The following is a 25,246-nucleotide window of genomic DNA, read 5'->3' as shown; positions in this document are numbered from 1 at the left end:
CTGATATGTTTGGCCTTCTCTGAAGGCCTAGAAGGCCCTGAGGGTTCCCCTCTGGTAGATGAAGCCAAGTGATCTGCAGGTGCGTGATTGAAATCCCCAGCGCACTGGAACACCCCAAACCTCTGAAATCAGGTAACCCAGAAGGACAGAGCCACAAAACAGCTGACAACATAAAAGCCCATAACTAAACACACTACAACATATGAAAACATAAAACTAAGAACTATCAAGAAAAATTAAAAATCATAAACCAGGAGTCCAAACATGACACAATTTGTCCAATTGTTCAAATCTCTTTAATAATTATTTTGGGGGTTTATTGAGTAATGCATTTACAGCACTCACCAGTAGGTGAAACCATAAGCTGTCTGTGTCACTTATCTCAATACGACCTCGACTAGCTGCAGTCACCTGAGTCTGTGTTCCAATGAGATCTTTGCTCATTGCTTGTGTACCAGTGGTGCTTTCTTTTGTTAAGTTTTGTTGGCAACACAGTCAATTGAATGTTTTGTTTCAACAGTGAAACAAGTTTACTGTAGCAGGGCCATACAGAAATGGACTATTTGAATGAAACGGACAGTGGTTGATGAGATGAGCCACAACAGCTTAGAATAGTCAGAATAAAGGAGAAATGGGCTCGGGGGAAATTAAGAAGAAGAAAAAAAGGGCTGCAGATCTCTAGTTGGAACTGGAATTAGATAACATGTGTTTCATTATAAAGATATTTTTTTTGTTTGTTTTTTGGTCACTGACCCTGTCCTGGCCATGTCTATAGTTGTAGAATCAGTAACTCTGTGCCTGGTCACTCCCTTTTTCTCCATCTGCCCCCTAAAGGTCTGGAGGTCTGGAGCCATGAGGATATTCAATTTTTTTCCTTACGCATGTTTCCTAGGTTTGTGTTTGACTTGTCATTGTATGTGTATTTTTCTCTACTTTTTTTAGCATAATTAAATTGCAGCATGATTATGTTGTTGTGTATTTTTTGGTTAGTCTGTGTTTTGGAATTTTTTGAGTTATGGCATTTCTCCTGATGAAAGTCGTATGGGCTGTTGCAGAATATGTTCCCTTGTGAATATAGTCATTTCTTAGTATTTAATTAAAAATAAAACACTTGACTATTGCTTTTGCTATTCAAGGACATAATGAAACCAGCTAAAACGTAACACTGATACTGAAAAGTATAACTCCTGCATTTAGCTTGCACTATGGCAACACAGAGGATCAAGTGTGATCTTGACTTCTAGAGGCTGCTTAAGCTGTGTGTAAAGAGAACTCTGAATGTTCAGCCTTGATAAGTCATTCTCTTTCAAGGCAAGTAAACATGTTGCACATAGCAGAAAAGTGATTACAAAACTGTTGGCAGCTGCTTGTAACACGTTGGTGCTCTGCTGAACTCCTCTGAAATCAGACGTGTTATTAATGAATTGAACATTATGAAACTGTATGTCATAAGGTTCAGTTATAGCTCTAACTTAATTTGAATTAATCTAAATAGACTAAATGTATACCACTCAGGGTGCCAAATGTTCCATCTGAAATCCCCCCAAAAAAGGATGTTGCCTAAAATATTCAGGATGTTCCTTTAAAAGACAAAACGAGTATAGAATTATGATCGTGATCATGACGTCAGAAGGTAGATTAAATATTTATAGCCGTCAGCCTAAGTGAATATATATATCTTAACAACTTCATTATGGAAGGAGAGGGTGCATGAGCACCGGAATCATGTCACAGGCGAGCAGCACGACAGCACTGGTGAGACTTTTAAGGACTCTGAGGACGCATAGGGCTTTATTTGGAGGATGAAGATGTGCGCACAAATCCTCTGGGATTCGTTGAAGGAGAGTGGCATCAGTAATTGATCCGGATTATTGACTTCTAACTACTTAACAACAACTTGTTTATATACTATACTATTGCCCGTTTATTTTCTTGGAAGCTGCTGAAATCATATTCTGCTCCAAGTTTCTCGCACCTTTAGACAGCCTATGAAAATAAATAACGGGACTTACGCGCAGCTGATGCCTCCATGGAAGCCACCCCTACCCTCATATGCCAGTGTGTCTGACTTTACAACCTTATTTGTTGCCACACTCCAGCTGCAGACCAACAGAGGAGGGAGACTCCGATGGAAAATCATGCAGCGCGTTGAACCCATGGAGACATGGCACATAGGTTCCTCTCAACAACGAACAGATTTAGAGCCAGATTCGCCTTCATATTCACTGTGTCACTGTCCTGCTCCTATGTATGTTACAGTATTCTTTTCTGTCGCGGCACAATCATGACAAATCAGGGTTACGAGGGGAAACGATGCCCGCCGAGCAAGAACGCAGGAGGGAAGAAACTTCTGGGGAAATTGGACAATTGCGCTTCGCTGGAAGTCAGGTCCGCTCTGGATGCGTCGGCTGCCCAGCGAGGATCGAACAAATCTCCTGACTCATCAGGAAGTCACTGGGCTGACATGAAGTTAAGAAACACGAGTGTGGCTCAGAAATACGGGAATAAGAAGCTGCCTAATGCGTTAATAGTCGGTGTGAAGAAAGGAGGCACCCGAGCGGTGCTGGAGTTCATCCGGATACATCCAGATGTGCGCGCGCTCGGAACAGAGCCGCACTTTTTCGACAGGAACTACGACAGAGGGCTCGACTGGTACAGGTGAGGAAAATAATGAAACATCCAGGTATCCATTGGTCCTGTTTCTGAGATAGATGCATTTGTCTCGGTGTATGCTTGGACAGATGTTTTACTTCAGCCCCCCCGCGCCCCCCCAAGAGCAGTCCTCGCTCTAGTGGGCACCCGACTCTGTTATATGAGCCAAAATTTTGACATGCTAAAATTGTGTACCTCGTTTTCTTAAGAGAGTGAGAAAAAGATAAAGACATTCCCGAGTTACATAAGTATTTCAAATGTGCAGTCTTAGTTTGTTTTAATGATGTATGTGTGCTGTAAACACACACAGACATCAGTGTATGTTTGTGGGGTTATTACAATACATACAGAGAAACATTACTCCCATGTTAACATGCCTGCAACTCTCTTTAAGTAGGACACCAACGCTTAGATCTAAAGTTTGATTCTTCTTTGAAATCGGTATGCTTTCTTTCACACTGTGGTGCTGAACAGACAGCTCCATGAGGCTGATGTAGTATTAGCTCACAGCATGATCACAGCCAACAACACAGCTGACACATGCAGCGTCCTGGTTACCAGCTGCTTTCAAACAGGCTACACGAGGACAAAAAAACGTTCCTGTGTTGGTGAAGGTGAATAGGCTCAAATCATGCTTGATTTGGTGGCATCACTGTCACAGTGTTTACAGCACTTCTTCACTTTTTAAAAAATGTCTAGATGCCCCCTGTTGAATCAGATCGAGTCACCATTCTAGTTCTCACTTTCTATGTCAAGCGATTTTTCTTGAATTTAAAATTTTGAATTTATTATTATTATAAGATTCTTCTTAACAGAAACTGTCATGCACTGCCAAACTGAATAAAAGAAGTTGTAATCAAGTCTGCAAAGGTTCCTTTAAAAAAAGGCTTGATGACGTTGTGTCAAACTTTGATTGATTGTTGGAGCTGCATACCAAAAGTTTCTGCAGCATCGCTGGCGCAGACTGAGAAGCATTTCTCCCATGACATAGTGCAAGTGATAAAGTCACTGTTCTCAGGCAGCACTGCAACATATGTATATGAGCACCTGCCCATCATATCTCAGCCTGCAGTGTCCTCACATCATTGTTATGTTTTACTTTTATGTAGCCCCGCTTTTCCGTTTCTCAACATCTATGATTCAATTAAAAGACATTTAAATTAGATCTCTTAAATCTGCACATACATAATTAATTCATTGTTTAGAGGTGCTATTCATGTTGAGAGCTAGCTGTTAATACTTTATCACTCAGATGGAGAAATAATTGGCTCCTGCTAAATCCACTGAACAAGTTCCTTATTGCTTGATTGAAATTTCAAAAATGTCATAAAGCTATATGAAGGCAAACATACCACATTCAAGAAAGAAAAAAGAAAGCTCTCGGCATGTGTTAACCTTAAATGAGTTAATCTTTTGCAGCAACAGTGTTTGATTCTGAATGTGTCAGGGGCCTTATTTCATACTATAAATCAAACTGTGAGAAATGTATTCAGAGATGAAAATGTCTGAAAAGATACAACCAGAACTAAAATAATGAGACATTTTGGATTAGTTCATTCTTTTAAATTTCTCTAAAAGAGAAACAGTTCATTCAGAATGAAAATAAACTTACGATAAAATGAAAGTGACAATGCCAGTGTTTTACGAGTGTACTCATGCAGATCCAAGACAATTCAATACACACACACACACACGCACACACACACACACACTCACATAGCCTGGCTGCATACAATAGTTCTCTCTCAAATGCCTCTACATTCAGTTATTTGCTTTAACCAATAAACATGACGCTTTTATATTACAAACATGCATTAATGTAAATCAAAAAAACTATACAGTACCAGAGACCCATGTTGGAGGTCAAAAAGTAAACAATTGCTCAGTAATTAGCATGTTCATTGATGTCTCTTTAACTTACAACTTTTCCTTTTAAATGTATCTTGTATTATTTTGTGGTTATCAAGCCTGCTATTTCCTTTTATTGGCATGTAAAGGAAAGAGTCTTTTAGCATTTTAAAATCCTCAAATCAAAGAAATGTTGAGCTGCTTAATAAAAGAGAGATTTAAATTTTGTTTTAAGTGTACAATATGTAGAATTTGACAACAATGTTTTCATTAAAATATGTAAATTCATTATAAATTGACTAAACGCATGTTATAATGTTTTTTTTGTTCAGTACTTATATTACATAAAATATTTCCAAAAGTTATCAAAGCCAGAGAAATCCGTAATTGTAGGGTTGTAATGGGACGTGTCTTGCGGAGGCGGCTGCCATGATATGACGCCATGACAGACAGAATGTTTATCGTTGCCGTGGAAACACCTGATGAAACGCCTAAGAACGCAAAGGAAGCGGGAACTGCTACTGAAAGCTGCCGTACTGTTGCTGAATGTGCTGCTGTGATAAAAACGTCATGTAAATGATATATGGATCCATCGTCAGTAAACATATTCTCTTTCTCGGGTTTGTTTTGCCCATTCATCTTTACTACGTAAACTTGGAGTTCATTTTTACCGGGGGGGGGGGGGGGGGGGGAGTAGCAGAGAGAGCTCCCATGATTCCCCGCTAGCCTTGACGACATCTTTTGTTAATGTAGTTTTGATTGAGAGCCCCCTGGCGGTGAAATCTACATATTGTAGATATGTAATAGTAGATAATGTAAAACATTCCCAAAGGACGGACTGTGGTGTTTGTAACTCTTAGCAAGAGGAGTTGCTGTTAAATACTTCATAACATGGAGACAGTTAACATGGGCCCAGAGATGTTGCCTTACAGTGGTGAGCGTGTTGAATCATTTAAGCAAGTGTAGACACAGCGTAACCTGCCCACATTTATTAGCCTTCACAAGCATGTGCATGTGTTGCGTTTTTCTGTCCCTGTAAATAAAATGTTGAAGATCATGACATCATTCCCTGAACCAAGTTCTACATGAAGTCCATCTTCGCGTAGCTTCATGATGCAATAGGGCCATTTTACTTCATCAGAAAGCAAACTTTTGGAGCAGTCGTTTGGGCATTACAAAATGTTTTTTTCTCTGTCACTCTAAATTCAACCAAAGATACATAAAGGACCCACACAGATAGGATTCAACTCGCAGAAAATAACAAAGCTGTAATATTGTGCACATCTCACGAAGCTGACAGTTCTTACACTCAAAACAAATACTTTAACAATGCCGCAGATATGTCGACTGGTTTAATTCCAGTTGAACAGAGTGTTATTCAACCTGACAAGTGACTGAGTGATGTTCATTGTATTGGACCAGCCCTCAGTATTATCTGTCACAATGTTTGGGTTGTTTGAAAGCACGTCACCCTAAAGTGTCTATTCATTTTGATGAACTGTCACTGAAACATTCTATAATACAGTCTACTTGTGTTGTTGTGCTTGGTGCTCAAGTAATCAGCTGTCCATATAAGTACAGTTAAAGGTATATATTTTCAAAATTCACAAAACTTTTTGATCAGGCTTAAAGAACCGATCCAATAATCAAACAATGATCAACAAAGGTTACTCAAACATGTGCATAAATGAGATTTGAAATGTATCTCCTGATCCATGAAAAACGATGGAATCTAATTATTATGCCTTGTGTGTATTGAGCATTAGACATGCAGGCCCACTACTTACTGTTAATACATGACTTCATTTCTTAACAAATTACTGAAGATGCCAGTGAATAATTTGGATGTTAATTTGATTAACTCATCCGGCAATGGACGTTTATTACTGACCTTGACCTGGGCCAGATCAAGGAATTCGCAATATTGGTGGTTGCCTCGAGGGTCATGTTCTGGGGAGGGACAAACGTGCTTAAAATATTAAATTTGAACGTATACAGCCAGATTGAAAACTTCCCTGCAATTTTGCTCAGCGCTTCCCATTTCTCCATTCAGGGTATGAGGTTAGTGTCTGTAGTAACCTTGTCGATTTAAGATACATAGCCTTAATTTTGTATTTGTAAGGCTGTTGTTCAATTAGCAGGTCTCACTCGTCTGATCCCAAATTGTCGATTGATTACAGACGGAAAAATAGCTGCAGATGAAAAAGAAGGGATGACAAGAGACAGACAGACAGCAGATTATAGATGGAAGAAAGGGAAAAAACAATAGTGTGTGATAAGTAAGAGAAATGTAGATGATGACAGGTAAACAGTGCAGACACTTAACTGCATGAACTGCATCTGAAAATGTGTGTGAATGAAGCCGTTGTAAAATAATGCTGAACTTATTGTATCATTAAAGGTATTTCTAGACCATGATCTGGACCTGATCATTGGATTATTCTGCTTCATAACGACATTCAACACACAAGAAAAGGTATTATTTTGTCGAGTGGGGTTAGAGTCGATCTCAAGAGAGTAAAACTGAATCACTTCAAAATCCCCCGCTTGTCTCTGTGAGCCACAAAATATCACACAGATCTCATGGCACCTTCAGATATCAATCAACTCTGTCAGCATCCAGGTAACATTTTGTTTTGTGCAGATCTGAAACAATTGGTGACCTTGATCTTATCTCAGGAAGAACCTGAACATATTCAGCAACAGCTTTTTCTAAACTAAAGCTAGATTTACCACTGCATTGCAGCCCCCAGCTCTACAACACTTTATATTATGACATTTCAATCATTTTTAACAGTGATGATCTAACCTACGCAAAACATGGTTAAAATAAACTTTATGACTGTTAACCAGAGCATAACAAAAAGTGCACAAAACAAAATGTTACCTGAGTGCTGACGTAGTTGATGACACCTGACAAGGCCATATGGTTGATGGGAACTTTGTGGCCCATACAGATGAGTGGAGGACTTATTCCGTTTTTCTCTTCTGAGAATGAATCCTACCCCAACTCCATTAAGCAAATATGTTATTTTTTAAACATATATGGTTTATTCATTGGTGACATTGATGAACAACTAACTTTTAATTTGATCAATCAATCAAAAAGACCTTCCTCTTTGTTATTTAATATTACAAAAGAGCAGGAAAACAGACCATAATCATTGCTATGTTATAAAAAGCAGGTAAAAGACCTTACTTAAAGACCCAGCTTAATCCATCATGAGCGTAGCACTCTAGCAACATTTAGCAAAAGTTACAGTGGCAAGAAAAAACTTCCTTTTAACAGGCAGAAATCTTGAGCAAATCCAGGCTCATGATGAAACAGCCATCTGCCGGGTTTGATCATTTTTGCTGCAATAGACATGAGATTTGAAAATAGCCATTAATATATGAGTGAATGTGAGTCGAATCTTGTGACTGAAGCAGACAACTACTTTTGTTAAGAAAACACAGCAACCGCTGGATTATGGAAACCAGTCAGTATAGAAATGGGTAGGGGGATAAAACCAGCCCTGACTATGACCTCAGTTTATGTGCATTTTCTAGCACAATGGCTCCAACTAATTTATTTATCTTTGTTAAAAAAATGTCTTAAGACTGTACATACTGTTTTCTGAAGAGTAAATAAAGATTCATTCATAACACTTCTTGAAACTTTTTTTCTCAATGGCTGATATCTGTAGCAAAGAAAATCATACAACATGTGACACCCAATTATTCCTCAGTTCCAATGGTCACTTGTTCTGCACTGTGTCCCGTTACATTAAGCATGTGACAGATAATTTAGGCTGAGAAGAAAAATGGTGCCATGTTCATTACTGCGCCTCTTGAACAGAACACACACATGGCCTCATTTATTCCGTGCAAGTGTGTCCACATAAAACCGTACGGGACCTGATAAAACACTTTGTCTCACTGCCCTCTTATTTCCTCACTCTTCTCCTGCCACTTTTTCCATCCTCCACAGAATCATAAAGATCAAACACAAACACGTCGCTGTACACCATCAGGACTTAAAAGGGCATCTCAGATCTATTGATTTCACAGGAGTCAGAAGCACTTCCAGTAGATTCCCTGAGAAGGGTTGAAATTGTATGAGAGGCTGCAGCTACAAATATTCTCTTGGTCCACATTAATTGGCTCGGGGAGGCAGGGAGCTGTGGAACAGTATCATCAGAAAGGTTGATGAGGACAGAAAGTTAGATGGTTCTCATTTAACACAGAAAACTGCACATTATACAGCGGGGGGATGATAAGGCGCAACTCTGCATTATTAATGAGCTGTCTTTCAGTGCAGCTCAGAGACATGCGGTGGTTAACATTTATTACCAAACATCTCTTTTTGAGACTGGTCTCCAAAGAAGAGGTTGTGCTTTTATTCATGCATGTAAATCTTGTAAACATGCATACATTACATACAAAATGCAAAATCCATTGAAAAGCTTATTAAACAGTCTTAATTGTATGGAGAGGTATGAGGCTTCTATATGATAGTAAGACAGCCCCATTACTGATATATTTAAAAAATTAAGTAAATGTATAAGTGCAAAAAAAAAACAGGTTCTCAAGTGTCTTATATGGTGACTACCAATAAGGGATGTACTGGGACAGAAATTCAGCCCAGACTTTAGAATAAATAGGCCCTTATATAAGGTTGACGCTAAATATTTGGTCATTCCTATGGAAACTAGTATTTCATGAAATTCACCGTATATGCAATTTCAGCACCACTCCACACATGGAGAGACTTCTAATTTCGGTATGATGATTGAACTTGCCTACAACAGCCCTGCAAATTGCACCTGTACCTGCCAGTGTTGTTTTTTTCTGGTTTCTTCTTTGTTTTCCACCTGCTCCTCCTCATCACTATGACTGACTTAAATCAATCCTGGAAAGGTTTTATTTGATCTCCATACAAGATCTCACAAATCTGGTCAGCATGATGAAAACCTCCACAAGTCCTTTTGACATTTTGCCCACTTCTCTGTTAAAGAATGTTATTAATTCCATCGGGCCATGTATTCAGCCCATATTCAATAACTCTTAACATCTGGTCCTGTCCCATCTTATTTCAAACATGTAGCTATTCAACCACTTCTCAAAAAAGCTAATCTTGACTCTTCTCTGCCCCAAAACTTAAGGCATATTTCCATTACCCTCATTGAGAAAGTTTAAGAAAAGGTGGTTGCCAAATAACTCACTGCTGCCTTAGAAATGCATAATATCCTTGATAAGTTTCAGTTTGATTTTCTTCAGTCACACTCTACAGAAACAGCTATTCTAAGAGTTTTTAATGATCTCTTAATGCAAAGTGATTCAGAAGAATGATCAGTATTGGTTTCGCTGGATCTCAGCGCAGCATACGATACTGTGGACCATAGTATGTTGGTTGAAAGGCTCAGGCAGTGGGTATTTCTGGTTCAGCTTTAGACTGGTTCTCCTCTTGCCTGGCTGACAGGACATTCTCTGTTACAGTAAAAACTTAAATTTCCTCAAATTCATTCATGGCTTGTGGAGTTCACCAAGGTTCTGTCCTGGGCCCAATTCTGTTGGCCTTGTACTTGCCTCCACTTGGTCACATAATATACAGCTTTAGAACCATAGAACACTAATGTCGGGTGATTTTTACCCACACAATTAAGGTCACTTGATTTTCATTGTGTTGCTGCTGTCCGAGTTGGGTGGGTCCTTGGGTAGCTTCAGTCTGCTCACTGACGTCATTGAAGGTAGGTGTGTTTCCCTGCTCCATCCCTGTTTTTTTTAACAGGCATGTGTTCGGGTGATTTTCACACAAAGTTAGTGATAGAGAGTAAAATATTTCCCACAGTTGTCAGTGCCTTTACCGGACAAGGCTCAAATGTCCCAAGAACAGGTGGACTGAAGAACACATTCCCAGCTCCATTATTTATTTTTTGAGGAATTTTTTGTTAAAGATTCCCTAATTTTCACTAATTTTAGAGCCTTTTTGTAGGGTCTCCCCAATGATACCTTTTTCGTTTTATGAAACGTTGTATAGGGGGAAATAAAAGAAGAGTACTTAAATTTGCCATGTATTGTTGTACTTTAATATATTTTGATGGGAAAATATGTTATATCGGGTATATTTGATCGGGTAAATTATACCAAACGTTAGTGATGGTATTACAAAACGGTTAGTTAGTGTTCTAGATATTTCATACCACTGTTATGCAGATGACATTCACTCTCGTTTACTCCACAAAATGTGACAAAACAGTCTACTCTACTGTAGCCTATATAAATAGTTTTTATATTTGTTGCTGCATGTTTTGGCTTTTTTAAAGCCTGCATATATAACCATATAAATTGTTTAGTGTATTGTACTAAATTAATTAACTAGGCCTAGTAGCATGCACTTTGGACCTTTTCTCGTAATGCTCACAGATTGTGTGCATACTGTAACTTTCATGTGTTAAGTAACATTTACTGTATATAGCACTGTTGTGCAACAGCAAATATGTTTTGACAAAAAACAAAATGTCACCAATTGCCAATCCAAGATGTAAACAGTGAACAGACTTTTAATTCACAATAAATGAAAAAAAATATTTTTACATTTGACATATCATGAAATTAGTGCCCATTGCATTTATTTTCTGCTGAACCGCTGCCTGAATCAAATAACGTTATCATTCTGGAGACATTGTGATTCTTTAAATACCATCAGTCAGGATCCTCAGCTCACACTATTTCTGCCCCTCCCCTATGACCACAGATCAAATCCTGTCTGAGTGCTTCCTCCTGCATCTCCATTATTCCTGCCTTTTGTACCTCCCAAACAACTTAGTGAAGAAAAATTCTACTTAAGGTGTATGACTGTCTGATCTCAATTTAGAAATATCCTTGACAGTCACATTGCTAGAGGCTAAACTGTAAACCCAGAAAGAATCTGTATCGGAGCTCCAAAGCTGGTGAAAATTCAAGAAGTTTCCTTGCTATACATGTTAGTTAAATTTGTTATGAAACTGCACTATCATCTGCATATCGATAATTAGGGTACTTAACAAAGTGATAATGATACAGGAAAATAGTAAGATTCTTTTTAAACAGAGTTGAAAAGTCATTTACACTCATGGTTTTAAGTTTTTCTTCAGATGAATCAGCAGTAATTATCTCAAAAATTAAACCAAACAGGGATCGATTATCGTCTGACAATGACCCATTTAAGATTTCAGAGGCTTTCTTTCTTCTTTCGCCCATCTGAGTCTTTCATTTAAGTGTCCGGATACTTTCATGCCCCGCATGTTAATGTGACAGCTCGTAGCTCAGCTCAATTCAACGCGTTATTGTTCAAGGGGAGCAAGTGTCAGTCATTTCTCTCTGCACACCAAACCATGAATAATTGTTATTTCAATGATACACACGCTTAGTGTTGAAATGACAGCGATTAAATTGGTTTTGGTTCAAGGTCAAATACATTATGCAAAACATTTTTTCCCACCTTGACAGGACTGTATTGTCCTGCTTTGATTTTATATGGCTGAGGGCTGGACTCATGTCAAAACAATTCCTTTACATTAAGACATTGGCTCAGCCTATTTGGTAATTTCAACCAATTTGTCTTCGATTGAATTAGAAAAAAAAGTGCATGATTGACATTCCCTTCTGTTCCTAACCTGGCTAAATTGGCTGCAGGACTGCTGTATTCGTCTGGACTGCTCTTTGTTAACTCTTAATCGACTTCCAAGGCGGCGAGCCTCTGTTTCAGGTGATTAATGATCACATGTCATCACTGCTGTAATCTAAGTGAGTGATACTTTAATAATGGAGCAGCCTCTCCGTCTGAGACTGGAGCTCGGCTGTCATTTCCAGAGAGCTAGAGGAAGATTCCATTTTTAGGAAGGGCACTGGCACAGACATTATGAGACTCACGCATCATCAGAACATTTTGCCTGCACAGTCGAATATCTCAGTAATCCAAACTAATAATGGGTTTTGACAGTAAGGGAGAAAGTCTGTGCATTTCATTTAGGATTTCCAAGGCCTTTCAGGACAAATGGTTTGTAAGAATATTTCTTAGAGTATGGAGAAAAGTTTGCAAACCCGGAAATTTCACTTGTGATTCTAACTTGTTTGCTGTTAGATCAGGTTTGCAAAAGAAAAAAGAAGAGAATTTGTTGCATCCTAGATTAGATTTATCTCATATGTGCAATCGCTAACTGAAAACAGAAACACAAATCACAGTACATGCAGTTACTCTGCCAGGCACTAAGGATAGTGCACATGTAGGCTCTGATTTATTACGGTTAACTAATCAGGACACAATATTTAATTCCAACTGTGTGTGGTTTTTTGCATAGTATTATTGTGTGTACTTGTGGTCGCAAAGACAAACACCTTACAAGGGCCCAAAAACCATTTAAATTTTAATTTAATTTCAGGCACAATGCAAAATTCGAAACAGGTGCAAAAGAACAAAAATACAAAAACAGGGAAGTGTTGTGAGTTTTGAAAAAATGCCGCAAAAAAGTCTTTACCAATGTATTGACAGCAAATATGCTGCAAACTGAAAAACACACAAACAAATAAAATGTTGTGTATCTGGGGTCATTACAACCGAAATGTTTTGTCTGGTTGCAGAAGAATTGCCCTTAGAGGCCACTGTATATTATTGTGTAGTCTGAAGATAACAACATAATTGTAAAGCTGCAACTTAGATCATTTAATGATTGTGTGTTGGATGTCGTTCGACTCTGCATTACTACACTTTTGTTTCCAGACTAAATGTTTTATGTGTTGCCAGACACTATGACCATCGTTCCTCTGCATGCTGCTAACTGTGATAACACACAGGCAACCAGAGCCCGAGAGACTTTCCTTCTAATTTAGTGTGTGACTGTTTTGCTGTAAAATAACTCCAGAGACCGAACAAACACAGCATGTAATGGATCCTTTGATTCAGGCGACTCCACGGTCAGCCTGTGGTCCTGCAAGTTGCTAATGGCAGGGTTCATTATTAGGCCTTTTAATGACAAATATTTGTAGTCCAACGGGAGGTAAAGACCCTTATCTAAGTCTCCCGGCCCCTGCAGAAACACTTCACATTGTGATTTATGGTTTCAGAGTAAAAGCCCAGTCAGATCAGCCTGAAATCCTCCAACTCATTAAAATGTTTATTCATATTAAACCTTCATGAATTAAAGAGGGCATTCAGCAGTGGAGCTACATTCACAGTTATTGTTTGTTTTTTTCTTTGTAAGTTACTTGCATTCCTGTAGCCTTTTTGCATGGTAATTTTGTTTTCGCAAACATTTGCCAAGATCTCGTCCTGTGCAACATTCTGTTATAAGTTCAAACCACAGTGAAATGACAGTAATAAATTCGGAGTTCATTGATTGTTCACAATGAGACGATCCAAAGCTGACCTTTACCTGTTTCGATGGTCTGCATCCCTGATGAACCTGCGGCGCTCTTCACAAAGTTGAAGCTGTTTAAAAAAGACTCACTTGTCTAGAGCTGAAAAGTCTGCTGTGTCACTGGGAAGGAAATCAAGCAAGACTGTGGGTGATGCTGCCTTTGGCCCTTTGTGTTACAAACAGGCATGGGGAGGGGTTCACCACAGACTGTACTGTTAATAAATAATACATTTTAATGTCCAACCTTTTCATTAGTTTGTGTCAGAGAGGTTAGTATTCAACTATGTTGTGTTTGATTTCAGTTTTCTATTTATTTTTGGAAAAAACTTTTTCCAGGCAGCTTGTATGATACATGGAGGGGGTCTGCTCCCTAGAGGATGAACCTTGTCCAGTTTGAACACTATATGCTTTCCTCTAGTGAAGACCCTGTAATGTAGATGGTGTTGTTTTAAACAGCAAAAAAATAATGCTTTCGCTATATTAACCTCAGATTGTTGATAGACAATCAATTTGACAATTAAAAGACAGCTTTTCATCTTGGAAGAACCTTCATATTTATATGTTGAACTACATTCAATAACCTTATTGTCTAAGGTAAATCTTCTGACAACCATCTTTAACTATAATTTTCAAACTCGAGAGGCACGTCATTTTAGGCCTGGCACCTTGTCCACTTCTCTGGACAAGGTTAAACACAATTTGAAGGTTGTTGATTGTACTCACAATGGTAGACTAAGAAGTATTATCTTCATTGTTGTTAGATCCGGAGTTACCCCTGTACATGAGGTACTTGACCAGAGGCCCGTTTCTGAAAGAAGGTTTTGTGTAAACTCTGAGTCAGTTCACCCTGAAATGAGGGAAACACTGGGTATTCCGTTTCAGAAGAGGAGGTCAATCAAACCCGAGAAAGAGGGGTAACTCCAGCCCGCTTCAGAGGGAGAGGTTACTTTACCTCTGAGTCAGTTACTATGGTAACTGAGTCTGTGAGTGAAGATTCACCGTTTGTCTGAATAAAAATCCAGGTTGTTTTGTTATGATATGTTAGGGTGGCAATACTACAGCGTAGGCCTTTAAGACGAACTACTTTATCGAACATGGCATGTCTTTTAGTCGAGCCTCGGTATGAAGGGGCTGCATTAGGCTACTCCGCAGGGAATTAGAGCCTACATTAATTGACATTAACGTCGGGAGATGTTAATTTAATTAGGGTTAATTAGCCTAATAAACTATACGGGATAAAGGTGAGAGGACATTTAGCCTGTGTTTGAATACAGCATTATGTTGGGGATAAAGTTAATGCACATTCAAATAGACTCTGAATGAAGTTAACTTTAAATCTGGTAGTCTATATGAGCCTATTATGTTCTTATATTTCATTTTGAGCTGTTTTAAAGTCGCTTTTCTTCTGCTGGATTGCATCTTAATGAAAATAAATTGTATAGGTTTAATACCATTCCACCAGTGACCTGCAATATTATAGGCCTAATTCTGATTAAATATTAAATTAGCCTAATACACTTTACGCGTTGACGCGAGCAGCTGTTTTCTCTTACACCACTTTTCTCTCCTTTGCCGCTGCGCTGCAGCAGTGTTACTTTTTTTTCATCCTTAAAACCTGTTCATATTCGCCGTAGCCTATGGCCACTTGAGGATAGTGATATATTTAGAGATGGTTAAAGTACGAGGATCTCTTTTTTGTCACCTGTTGCCATGGTGAATCGTAGAATCGGGGCTCCATTCATGGTGGCTTTTTATAGTCGCGCTGAACACCGAGTGGACCTACTCATCTCAATCTGCTGATCTGGAACCGAAAACTCAGAGTTTCCCACCCGATGGTAAATCAACTCAGAGCTCAGGGTTAGACTGAGGGGTTTGTTGAACCTTCTTTCAGAAACGAGCCCCTGCTCTCTGTTTAAAGGGTCAGGTTATCAATTCATTGCTTATTTACATTGGCTAGAGCAACCTATAGGAACCTTCTGTTGATGTTATCCCACACTACAAATTTCCATAATTTAGACTTTAGTTGCAGTTGATTAATTTTATTCATAGAATTTTAGCAGGGAAAGCATACAGCTCAAAAACTATGAATAATTTGTCCATGATCATAATTTGATTATTTTTTAGAAATAAGTTAAAAGTGATTCAAATCTTGAAACCTGATTGTCCAATTTGTAAGAGAGGGGGGGAAACTGCTCGGCCATAAGCAGAATATTATTTTTTTGCTGCTGGACGAAGGCATTTAGGAGGAAAACTCGTAATCCAGTACCGGAAATACAATTGAATTCAAGAAGTAATCCAAAAAGTCCTAAAATTCTTTCTCGAAGAGAAATGGCAAAGTACGTAATTCAATCCTTTGTTGGTCTCTACCCAGGAGATGATCCGGACTAACTAACTATTCTCTGTGTTGGCCTTATATGGGCCACATTGCACACATCTAGAAGCTTCTATGTGAGTGTGTTAAGTCATTCAGTAATAATTCCTTTTTTCTGTGTGTGTGCGACATCATTAAAGACCCCCATGTAAGAGTTACCAACTTTCAATCCCTCTTTTTTTATTTCATGCAAGTTCATTAATTAAAAGGCTTTTATTGATAACCAGAGCTGACTTTGAAGACTGACTGAAGAAACTGTCTACAATCTGGCAGTGGTGGAGATGAAGCCCAGCATTTTATAGCAGAGTTGATTGAAGATGGTCTGCAGCTGCAGCCTAACTCCTGCACACCTGATGTCTCTCTTGCAATCAAGCACACACACGCAAGCGCGCACATGCACACACACACACACACACACACACATACACACACATACATACACATACACACACACACACACACACACGCACACACACACACACACACACACACATGCACTCTGCTGGCTAGGATGAGGCAGAGGGCATGACCTTTAGTCCAATTTGTATTTATTTGTTAAGAATACAAATGCACGTTTTATTTAAAAGTTTGAACCCAGGCTGCTCAGGCAGAGGAGATTATGGAGGTTCAGAGTGAATTTAAAAAAAAGTTTTAAATGGAACATGTTTAGCAAAACAATAATCTGCTTCATATTTTTATTCAAAACACCCCCTTTCAAAAGGTCAAATAAAAAAAAAATGAATTGCTAAATTATGTATGTTTCCATGTTCTTGTTCTGGGGATTCAAAATATTCAGATGTTCAGTTAGTGAAACACCACAGATGACTACAACTCCAGGTCGGCATAGGAAGCGGAAGTCCGATTGTTATGGAATGAATTGGCAATTTACAGATGTTAACCAGCTTGCAAAAGTCCAAGCTGTAGATCTGTATAACTCAAGATAATAAAATACTACTAACTATGTTTTAGACACTTTAATTTCAGAGGAACCTATATTCCCATTACTGTTGGCAATCAAAACTTGTGCTGCATTTGTTGCAGTTGAAAGAGCAACATGTCCCCCAGTGGAGCTGCACGCTGCAGGAGGACAGTGCATCTGGGTTTAATGGGGATTCCTTTGGACTGTGTAGTAAAGACTTCTATGTTTGTGGCCTATTCCTCTGTAATGATATCGCAGCAACCAGAGGGAACTAAGTGTGAACTTCTGCTTCCACTCCTCCAACAGAGATAAAGTGTTTAGCAAGACAGCCAGCGGGGCTCTTTCAGGGTCACTACAATATGCAGACTAGCACAGCGCAGATCTCTAATGAGTGCCAATGACTGCCATGCTTTCCACTGTTAACCCTAAATACCACTAGATAAGAGTAGCAGCTGGTTCTAGATTGTATCTTTCCTCGTGATGCAGCTGATGAAGATGATAAGAGAGTCATCAAATTAGAATTAGAAGAGGCCAGAACTTGTTAGATCAGTGAGGAATATACAGAGTGGTTCATTCATAGCCTAGATTCAAGTAACAAAGCCATATTGAATAATAAATACAATCCTCTTACAAGCATGGCTGGAGCAACATCTAGATAAGTCTGTTTGATTTGAGTGTCTGCTCTTTCTGTTTTCATAGAGGGTATCATTCAGTACATAACACTGACACTGTTGAACACACATTGTGGTGTAAAAAAAAAAAAATCAGAACAGCAAAACTGATACTTGAGAGTTCATTAATAATCTTTCTAGAATGACTATAAACTAGCCAGGCTGATTTTTTATTAGTTACATAGAAATATTGAATTGCACAAATGATTAGGAAAGTACATCATAAAGAACTCATCATGTCAGGGTGATGTTCAGTTCAATCATACGTAAAAAAAAAAAAAAGGATTCAAATGTGCTTCTTTTTCCACACAAATCACAAACAAGACATACAATTACCGCGTCAAATGAAATGTGGAAGCATCCAGAACAAATTATCTGGGACCAGGAATAAGTTTCTATCCCCAGTATTGAAAGAGAATCCTCCACACCTGAGTTCATTTTCCCTCGGAGTGATTAAAATGTCACAGAAGAGCCTGTAATGCAACCTGACTTAAAGTTTCATCAAGAATCACAGAGAAGACTGTAAATTACCCCAAAGAATTTAGTGTTGACTCTGAGTGAGAAGGTGGTAATCAATCAGAGCACTTTCCCTCAAATGTCACTTAATCAAGGTGTCTGTGTGTGTGTGTGTGTGTGTGTGTGTGTGTGTGTGTGTGTGTGTGTGTGTGTGTGTGTGTGTGCCCCTCTCCAAAAAAGCAAGCTGCTTACATTATGGTGCATTTTAAAGTGTTTTTTTTTAATCCAATGATCTGTGCACACTTTAAAAGGAGCAAAAGTTTCAGAGTGATTACCCTCCAGGCGATTCTATTTTAAATTACAATCATGTAGATTTGTCCAACTGCACATAATCATCGCCAAGCAAGGACTGAAGAGCTTTTTAGTAAAAAGCACACCACTACCCTCTGCCATTAAGACCCTCAGTTTTATCTCCTCATTTCAGATTCAGTGCTGGTACATTCCTCGGGGGGGGAAATGAGGAGAGAAAGAAATCTTGCTGGTAGGTTCAGACACCTGCCTGAGGTAACACATGTTCCCCTCGTGGTCTGAGCTCTGCTATCTCAATAGCGAAAAGAAAGATATATAAAAGTAGAAGATTTATAAATGAGAATGCTGCTGCTATGTGGCTGAGAGAACGGTTTTTCAAATCAGTGGGCAATTTGCAAAGTGTTTCATAAGACTTAAAATGCCACTCTAAGTTCTATTTGCTAAGTAATTCAGTTGTGGAGGAGCAAACTATTCTAAGGATGCAAAATTACTGCTAAAAACTCAGACTACCATCCTTAATTCAAACAGACAGCACCTGGTTCTCCTTGGCTGCAGGAACAGCTAGTTAAAGAATCTATTACATAGACAAAGGAAAACCATGTAAATTGTTATTTACTGCCATTTGTCTCAACTCTGGCAGTGCTGTGATTGTTTTATTTAGAGACAAACTGGTTAGGGCAAAGCTTTGCATGTCCTGATGCAAGCTTCAGATGCTTGACTTGGGCAGAAGTCAATCCATTATTTGAAAGCCTATACCTTTCAACTGTTTGTATATGTTAGAAAAGCTTTTGTTGGGGACAGTATGTGTCCCATGAAGTGAGCTTTATCCTGTGAAGCAACTATGGCTGCATGTAAATGTTTTGTCATGGACCTCAGCATCAGTTAATTTTTTATTTTTATATCAATTTATTTGTCAGGGACAATACATTTCGACATTTCTACATCTAATTAAAGTGCAACCGATGCAATATATATATAGGACTTTAGCCATGGCTAGTTTGCAGTCCTTGTCCCTGGTTAGGCTTTTTAACACTTGGACTGCCAGCATTCTATCCCCTCCCCCCCCCCCCAAGCGCCGCAGCAGTCTGTCAGACCGTCATATGTGATTTCATTGTTTGTGCTCAGAAGCACACAAAGAATGCATTTTTTGGATGAATTTACAAGAAATTATGATAAATACAACTTACTTTTATGTACATATAAAATATCACAGAGCATAGAGCTGCATTGGCAACATTTTAAATGTCTCATGTCAGCTTACAATATTTGTCGGCTTTTTCATAGTGCGCTGTTTTTTTTTTTTTACTGTTGCTCCATGTCTATTGCTAAAATACATTCTACAATAATAAATAATACATAACTTTTAGTTTGGCTATATTAGGCTATGCATTTGAATAAAAACACTGCAAAATAGGGACACCGAAATAATGAGAGGAAGTTTTTTTTTTTATGCTCCTCCTCCTCTGTGCAACTGGATTTTTTTCCCCAACTGAGAAAATAATTGAACAACACACACACACACACACACGCACGCATGCCCACACACGCGCGCAAATGGATGAACAACAGGTTGCAGGTTGGATTGAAAAAAAAAACAAGGCTATCTATGGGCATGTCAAACTATGGAAGTATATACAAAAATAACTGCAGAAATCCATAGCATAGAAGATGCAGTGGCGAACAAACAAACAGATGAACAAAAGCACGATCAGCACCTTGGAGAGCGCCGCAGCACCCAAGGCACACATCTGGGGCCAAAGGTCTCAACCCTTACGGTGCACTTCCCACCGAAGGGCGCTTGCATCCCTTGCAGTGGGTGTTGATCTGACACTGCCTCCTTTTCTACTGGGTCTCCTGAGTCAAGACACAATGTAAAAAGAACTATGTGGAAGTACTGGACAAAGCAACAGAGTCTGCTATATGATGCTATTAGGAGAATATTGGCATTTAGTGCTTGCCCCATGTGAAGGAGTTCAAGTATCTCGGGGTCTTGTTCACGAGTGAGGGTAGGATGGACTGTCTGATTGACAGACGGATTGGCTCGGCATCGGCAGTTATGCAGGCGTTGTGCCTGACCGTTGTGGTGAAGAGGAAGCTGAGCCTGAAGGAAAAAAGCTCTCAATTTACCAGTAGATCTTTGTTCCGACCCTCACCTATGGTCATGAGCTATGGGTAGTGACCAAAACAATAAGATCGCAGATACAAGCAGCCGAAATGAGCTTCCTCCAGAGGGTGGCTGTGCTCAGCTTTAGAGATAGGGTGAGGAGCTCACACATTCGGGGGGAGCTCGGAGTAGAGCCTCTGCTCCTTCGCATCGAAAGGAGTCAGTTGAGGTGGTTCGGGCATCTGTTAAGGATGCATCCTGGACGCCTCCATGCACCAATCGCAGGGAATAAACGTCACCACGCCTCCCGCTTGCTCGAAGTGAATTCTCCTGATTATTCCTGCTGCATTCTCACATGAGCTCACTCGGTTTTTCTGCAGAAAATACTAAATGGCTGGCAGGAGAAAGCGCAGATAAAGTCAGAGTAAAACAGGAGACTGTTTGCATTCACACATGGAGCTCACCCTGATATCCTCAGTTTTTGGGGAGTTTTGTGCAAGCGTGAAAGTCCTGTTAGTGTGTTATAACAGTGCTCTGTATTAGAGATGTACTATGGAACAATATGTCTGATAATGAAGGGAAAAAAGTTTTAGTCACTGAGGCAGAGAGACAGGTAAGAGTTCATACTCAAAAACAGTGAAGAGCCCTGTGGTCATGTGCACTGCTTTTAATTTAATGAACTGATTTCCAGGACTGAGGATGGTATAGAAAAAGGCATACTGTATGTATAGAGGAAATAAATTAATTCCCTTTTATGTTCAAATCTGGATAAATCAAAACTCCCCAACCTCTACCAACACACACGCACACACACAAATACAAGATATACAATTTCCTTCCAATACTTAAATGAAACTTTGCCCTTGTATTCAAGTTTATTTTATTTTATTCTGTCTACCACTCATGTTGTTTTCCTTCTGCTGATGCTCAGTGGGAGTAAACAAACAGAACAGTTGTAAAAATCAATAACTCAAGGTAAGCCAGGACATGTTGCAACTTCCTCTGACAGACAGGTTCACTTTGGTTGTTTTTTTCTTTTTTTGTGGAGACAGAATAAGCCAGTGTGAGTGAAACATATCAGTGTGAAATCTGCTCTAAACTAATTCAAATGTCCTTTTCTTGAAACCATCACTCCCAGTATCCTCATACTGTGGGGTGTAAAAAGGTTGTCTACAGTAAAGTGCGGTGTACAGTTGTATAATCAACAGCTTCCAGTCATAGATATTATTTTGAGCAGAGCCATCTGTGACCTTTCACTGTACGTGCTCGCACTGTCAGAGCAGTTTTGCAGATTATGTGACAAGTTGGAGGTTTGAACCAGCACACGAGATCGTCTCATCTTCACAATCTTCTTCTCCGAGGCTTGGTGAAAATGTACAGTACTGACAGGCCAGATAACAAAGACACTTTCTCAGCACACAAACAAAGATCTGTTTACATTCTGCAACTCATGGAAAGAGAAAAAAAAAAAAAACCTGCGAGTCTTTCTTTTTTTTTTGCTGTGTAGGAAAGCAGTTTGCTTGAAAAGGTGCTGTTCTTATAAAAGATTAATAGATGCTAGTGGCCCAGAGGCACCCAAAGCAACAACTCGGGATTCATAAATAAAGCTAAATGAATCAATATTTCAAGACTTCAGAGGTAACCTGTGCCTACGCACACCTTTGGAGAGAAACTTTAAGAAAGGTTAGGTTTTTAATCGATGCCTCCAAACAGTAATAATAAAGAAAGTATGTTATTTAATCATCCAACTGTTTGGTATGGAAGTGAAATCCAGAAACTGTTTCAAAAGCTCCAAAACAAAAAAAAATACTCCCCTCTAATCATGGCGGTAAAAAAGACAGTCTCATGTTGTAGACTCGCATATCAAAGAGTAATTGTGTTGACACTACAGCAGAGTCCTTTTTTTCTACTGAATCAAAACAAGGAACAAAGGATGGTATGAATTGTGACAGAGGTACATTATTCCTCGCCTGGCACGCTGACATCAGACCCTCATCAATCAACTTTAATTGAACCTGAGTGCCAAAGCAGAATGACATGTTACACTGGAAATGAAAACTCGCTTGACAAATGTGACGAATCTAGACAATTTGCCTGCAGTTTTCAAAGCCATTATTATGGCAGCATGGTGATAATTATGAAGCATATGTTGGATTATACAAGCTGTAACAGTCACCAATGAATTTGTAAAACATTTGGCATTTGATCCTTTTTTATCAGGACGTATTTAATTATACTCTATTTACCTCGGTGTTCTCTGGAATATCATAACTGCTTTTTATAGCTTTAATAGAATAACAATGCTACTATACTATACTAATGTATTACTGCTATTCAGAGGACCAGTACTTTTTACTTCTTCATTTCTACCATTTAAAAAAAGTACTGTAATATTTATTTTAGACAGTCTCCTTTTTGCATCCTCTACTTTTATTTACAAGTTAAATTAATTTGTCAGTATCTATAATGAACATCCAAAATATAAATTGATAACCTAAGAGCTTATACAATAGTCACCTGGAACATAAAAACAACAGCTGATCTGCTTTTAGAAATGTAATAATGTTTTTATCACTATATCTTATAAATTTAGATCTGAGTTCACCTTTTACAGTACATCACAAAATTGTATTTGCTTGTTTTTCTGAAGGATTTTGATGATTCACAAAACGTAATAATACATGTTTGATCTCTCTCACAGTAAATGTGCACTTTGCACCACTAGTTTTAATACGTAAGGTGTTTATGTCATATATGTGACAACTGGCAGGATAAGTGTTTAAATCCTGAACTTAAACTTCTTTGTGATTGTCATCCATGAAAGACAAAAGGAATGTGGAATTGCTTCTGGAGAGGAAAAAAAACAAGTTCTGCTGACTCATCCATCTGTTTTTTATTCTTTTTTTCTCTCCCAAGGGGGCTGATGCCACGAACACTCGACAGCCAAATCACTTTAGAGAAGACTCCCAGCTACTTTGTCACCAGGGAGGCGCCCAGACGCATCGCCACCATGTCCCATGAGACCAAGCTGATTGTTGTGGTGCGTAACCCAGTCACGAGAGCGATCTCCGACTACACACAGACTCTCTCCAAAAAGCCTGACATTCCCACGTTTGAAGAACTGGCCTTTAAGAACAGAAGTCTCGGTCTTGTTGACTCGTCCTGGAATGCCATTCGAATAGGGATGTATATCCTGCACCTGGAGAACTGGCTACAGTACTTCCGCCCATCGCAGATGCACTTTGTGAGCGGGGAGCGGCTGATCACCGATCCAGCCGGGGAAATGGAGCGAGTTCAGGACTTTCTAGGACTGAAACGAATAATCACAGACAAGCACTTCTACTTTAATCGAACCAAAGGATTCCCCTGTCTGAAGAAGCCAGAGAGCAGCAGCCAGCCGCGCTGCCTCGGCAAATCCAAGGGCAGAACTCATGTACAGATCGACCAGGAGGTCATAGAGCAGCTGCAGGAGTTTTACAGGCCATATAATATTAAGTTCTATGAAACTGTTGGACACGACTTCAAGTGGGATTAAGAGTGCATTATAGGAATCGCCTTTGGAGATTTGAAATGCAAATTACGTTATCATCAGCAAAATATTTAATTCAAAAGTTTATTGACATATGTATACATTGACTAATCAGTATAAAAGAATATACCTTTTAGACATTTAAATAAATATATATATAAATGGTATCAAACCATACAGGGTCACTCTGATAACAAGTGCCACATATTTAAGAAATTATATTCAAAGCCTAATTTTCTTTACCACATACCACATACGTCAAATTGAATTAATCGTCAGACAACCATAATCATTTCGTTAAACAAGTCATTAATCTGCAACAGTCCCCATGCTGTCCTGTCATTTGGCTATTTCAGCCAAATTAAAGACATTGCTTGAATTATTTTTCACCCTGGATTTCTTATTTATTCATTGTTTGTGCGCCAAAATCAATCACTTGCATGGCTGTTTAAAAGAGCTCTCAATGGGAAGTTGCAGCAAAATGTCAGAGTGATAACAAAATCAGCCTTTTTAATTATTCTGCAGTGAAACGTATTAAAAGTTCATAGGTAACAGGGGAGAACTGCCTTTATAAAAGTACTGTAACTGAGAAGAAAAAAGCTATATTAAGACAGATGCTTTAATAAGAGTTTATTGTTGGTTGAACTGTATTTTTGTTGTGATCATCAAAATAAAAAAGGCAAAAGTGTTTCATTCTACAATTCATTTGGAGATTTCTGGATTTCTTGCCACATTGAGTCAAGATAAGCCGATGTTTTCTTCTTCATATCAGTTATGTTCCCCCTCATTTGTGCTGTATTTGTGTTCCCTTAGCGGTATTCCCAAAACATACTCTAACCAATCCTGCTGCCAGCGTGTGTTATACAGTAGAGTAAATACAGTGTGGTGTATATGAAGCCTGAAAACCTGCCCAAGGGGTAAAGTCTAGCTTAAACAGTTCTACAAATACAAACCCACTTTGTGTTTAAGCTTTACCTTCCGGAGTGAGTGTGGAAATTCTCTCTCACATC

The 25,246-nt window shown here is 38.9% G+C and overlaps 1 protein-coding gene across 1 annotated transcript; it reads left to right on the top strand.

Annotated features, from left to right (window-relative positions):
• The first annotated feature begins 1,723 nt into the window (after positions 1-1,723).
• Positions 1,724-24,939, top strand: hs3st2 (heparan sulfate (glucosamine) 3-O-sulfotransferase 2). The gene is made up of 2 exons (XM_061027141.1): positions 1,724-2,658; positions 23,624-24,939. Exons 1-2 carry the CDS (start codon positions 2,165-2,167, stop codon positions 24,240-24,242), a joined length of 1,113 nt encoding a protein of 370 aa, XP_060883124.1. The 5' UTR covers positions 1,724-2,164; the 3' UTR covers positions 24,243-24,939.
• Positions 24,940-25,246: the final 307 nt, after the last annotated feature.

This window comes from Labrus mixtus, chromosome 20 (assembly GCF_963584025.1).
Source record: "Labrus mixtus chromosome 20, fLabMix1.1, whole genome shotgun sequence".
Classification (NCBI taxonomy): Eukaryota; Metazoa; Chordata; class Actinopteri; order Labriformes; family Labridae; genus Labrus; species Labrus mixtus.
The sequence above is the reverse complement of the archived record's forward strand: the minus strand, read 5'-3'. Positions and strand labels throughout refer to the sequence as shown.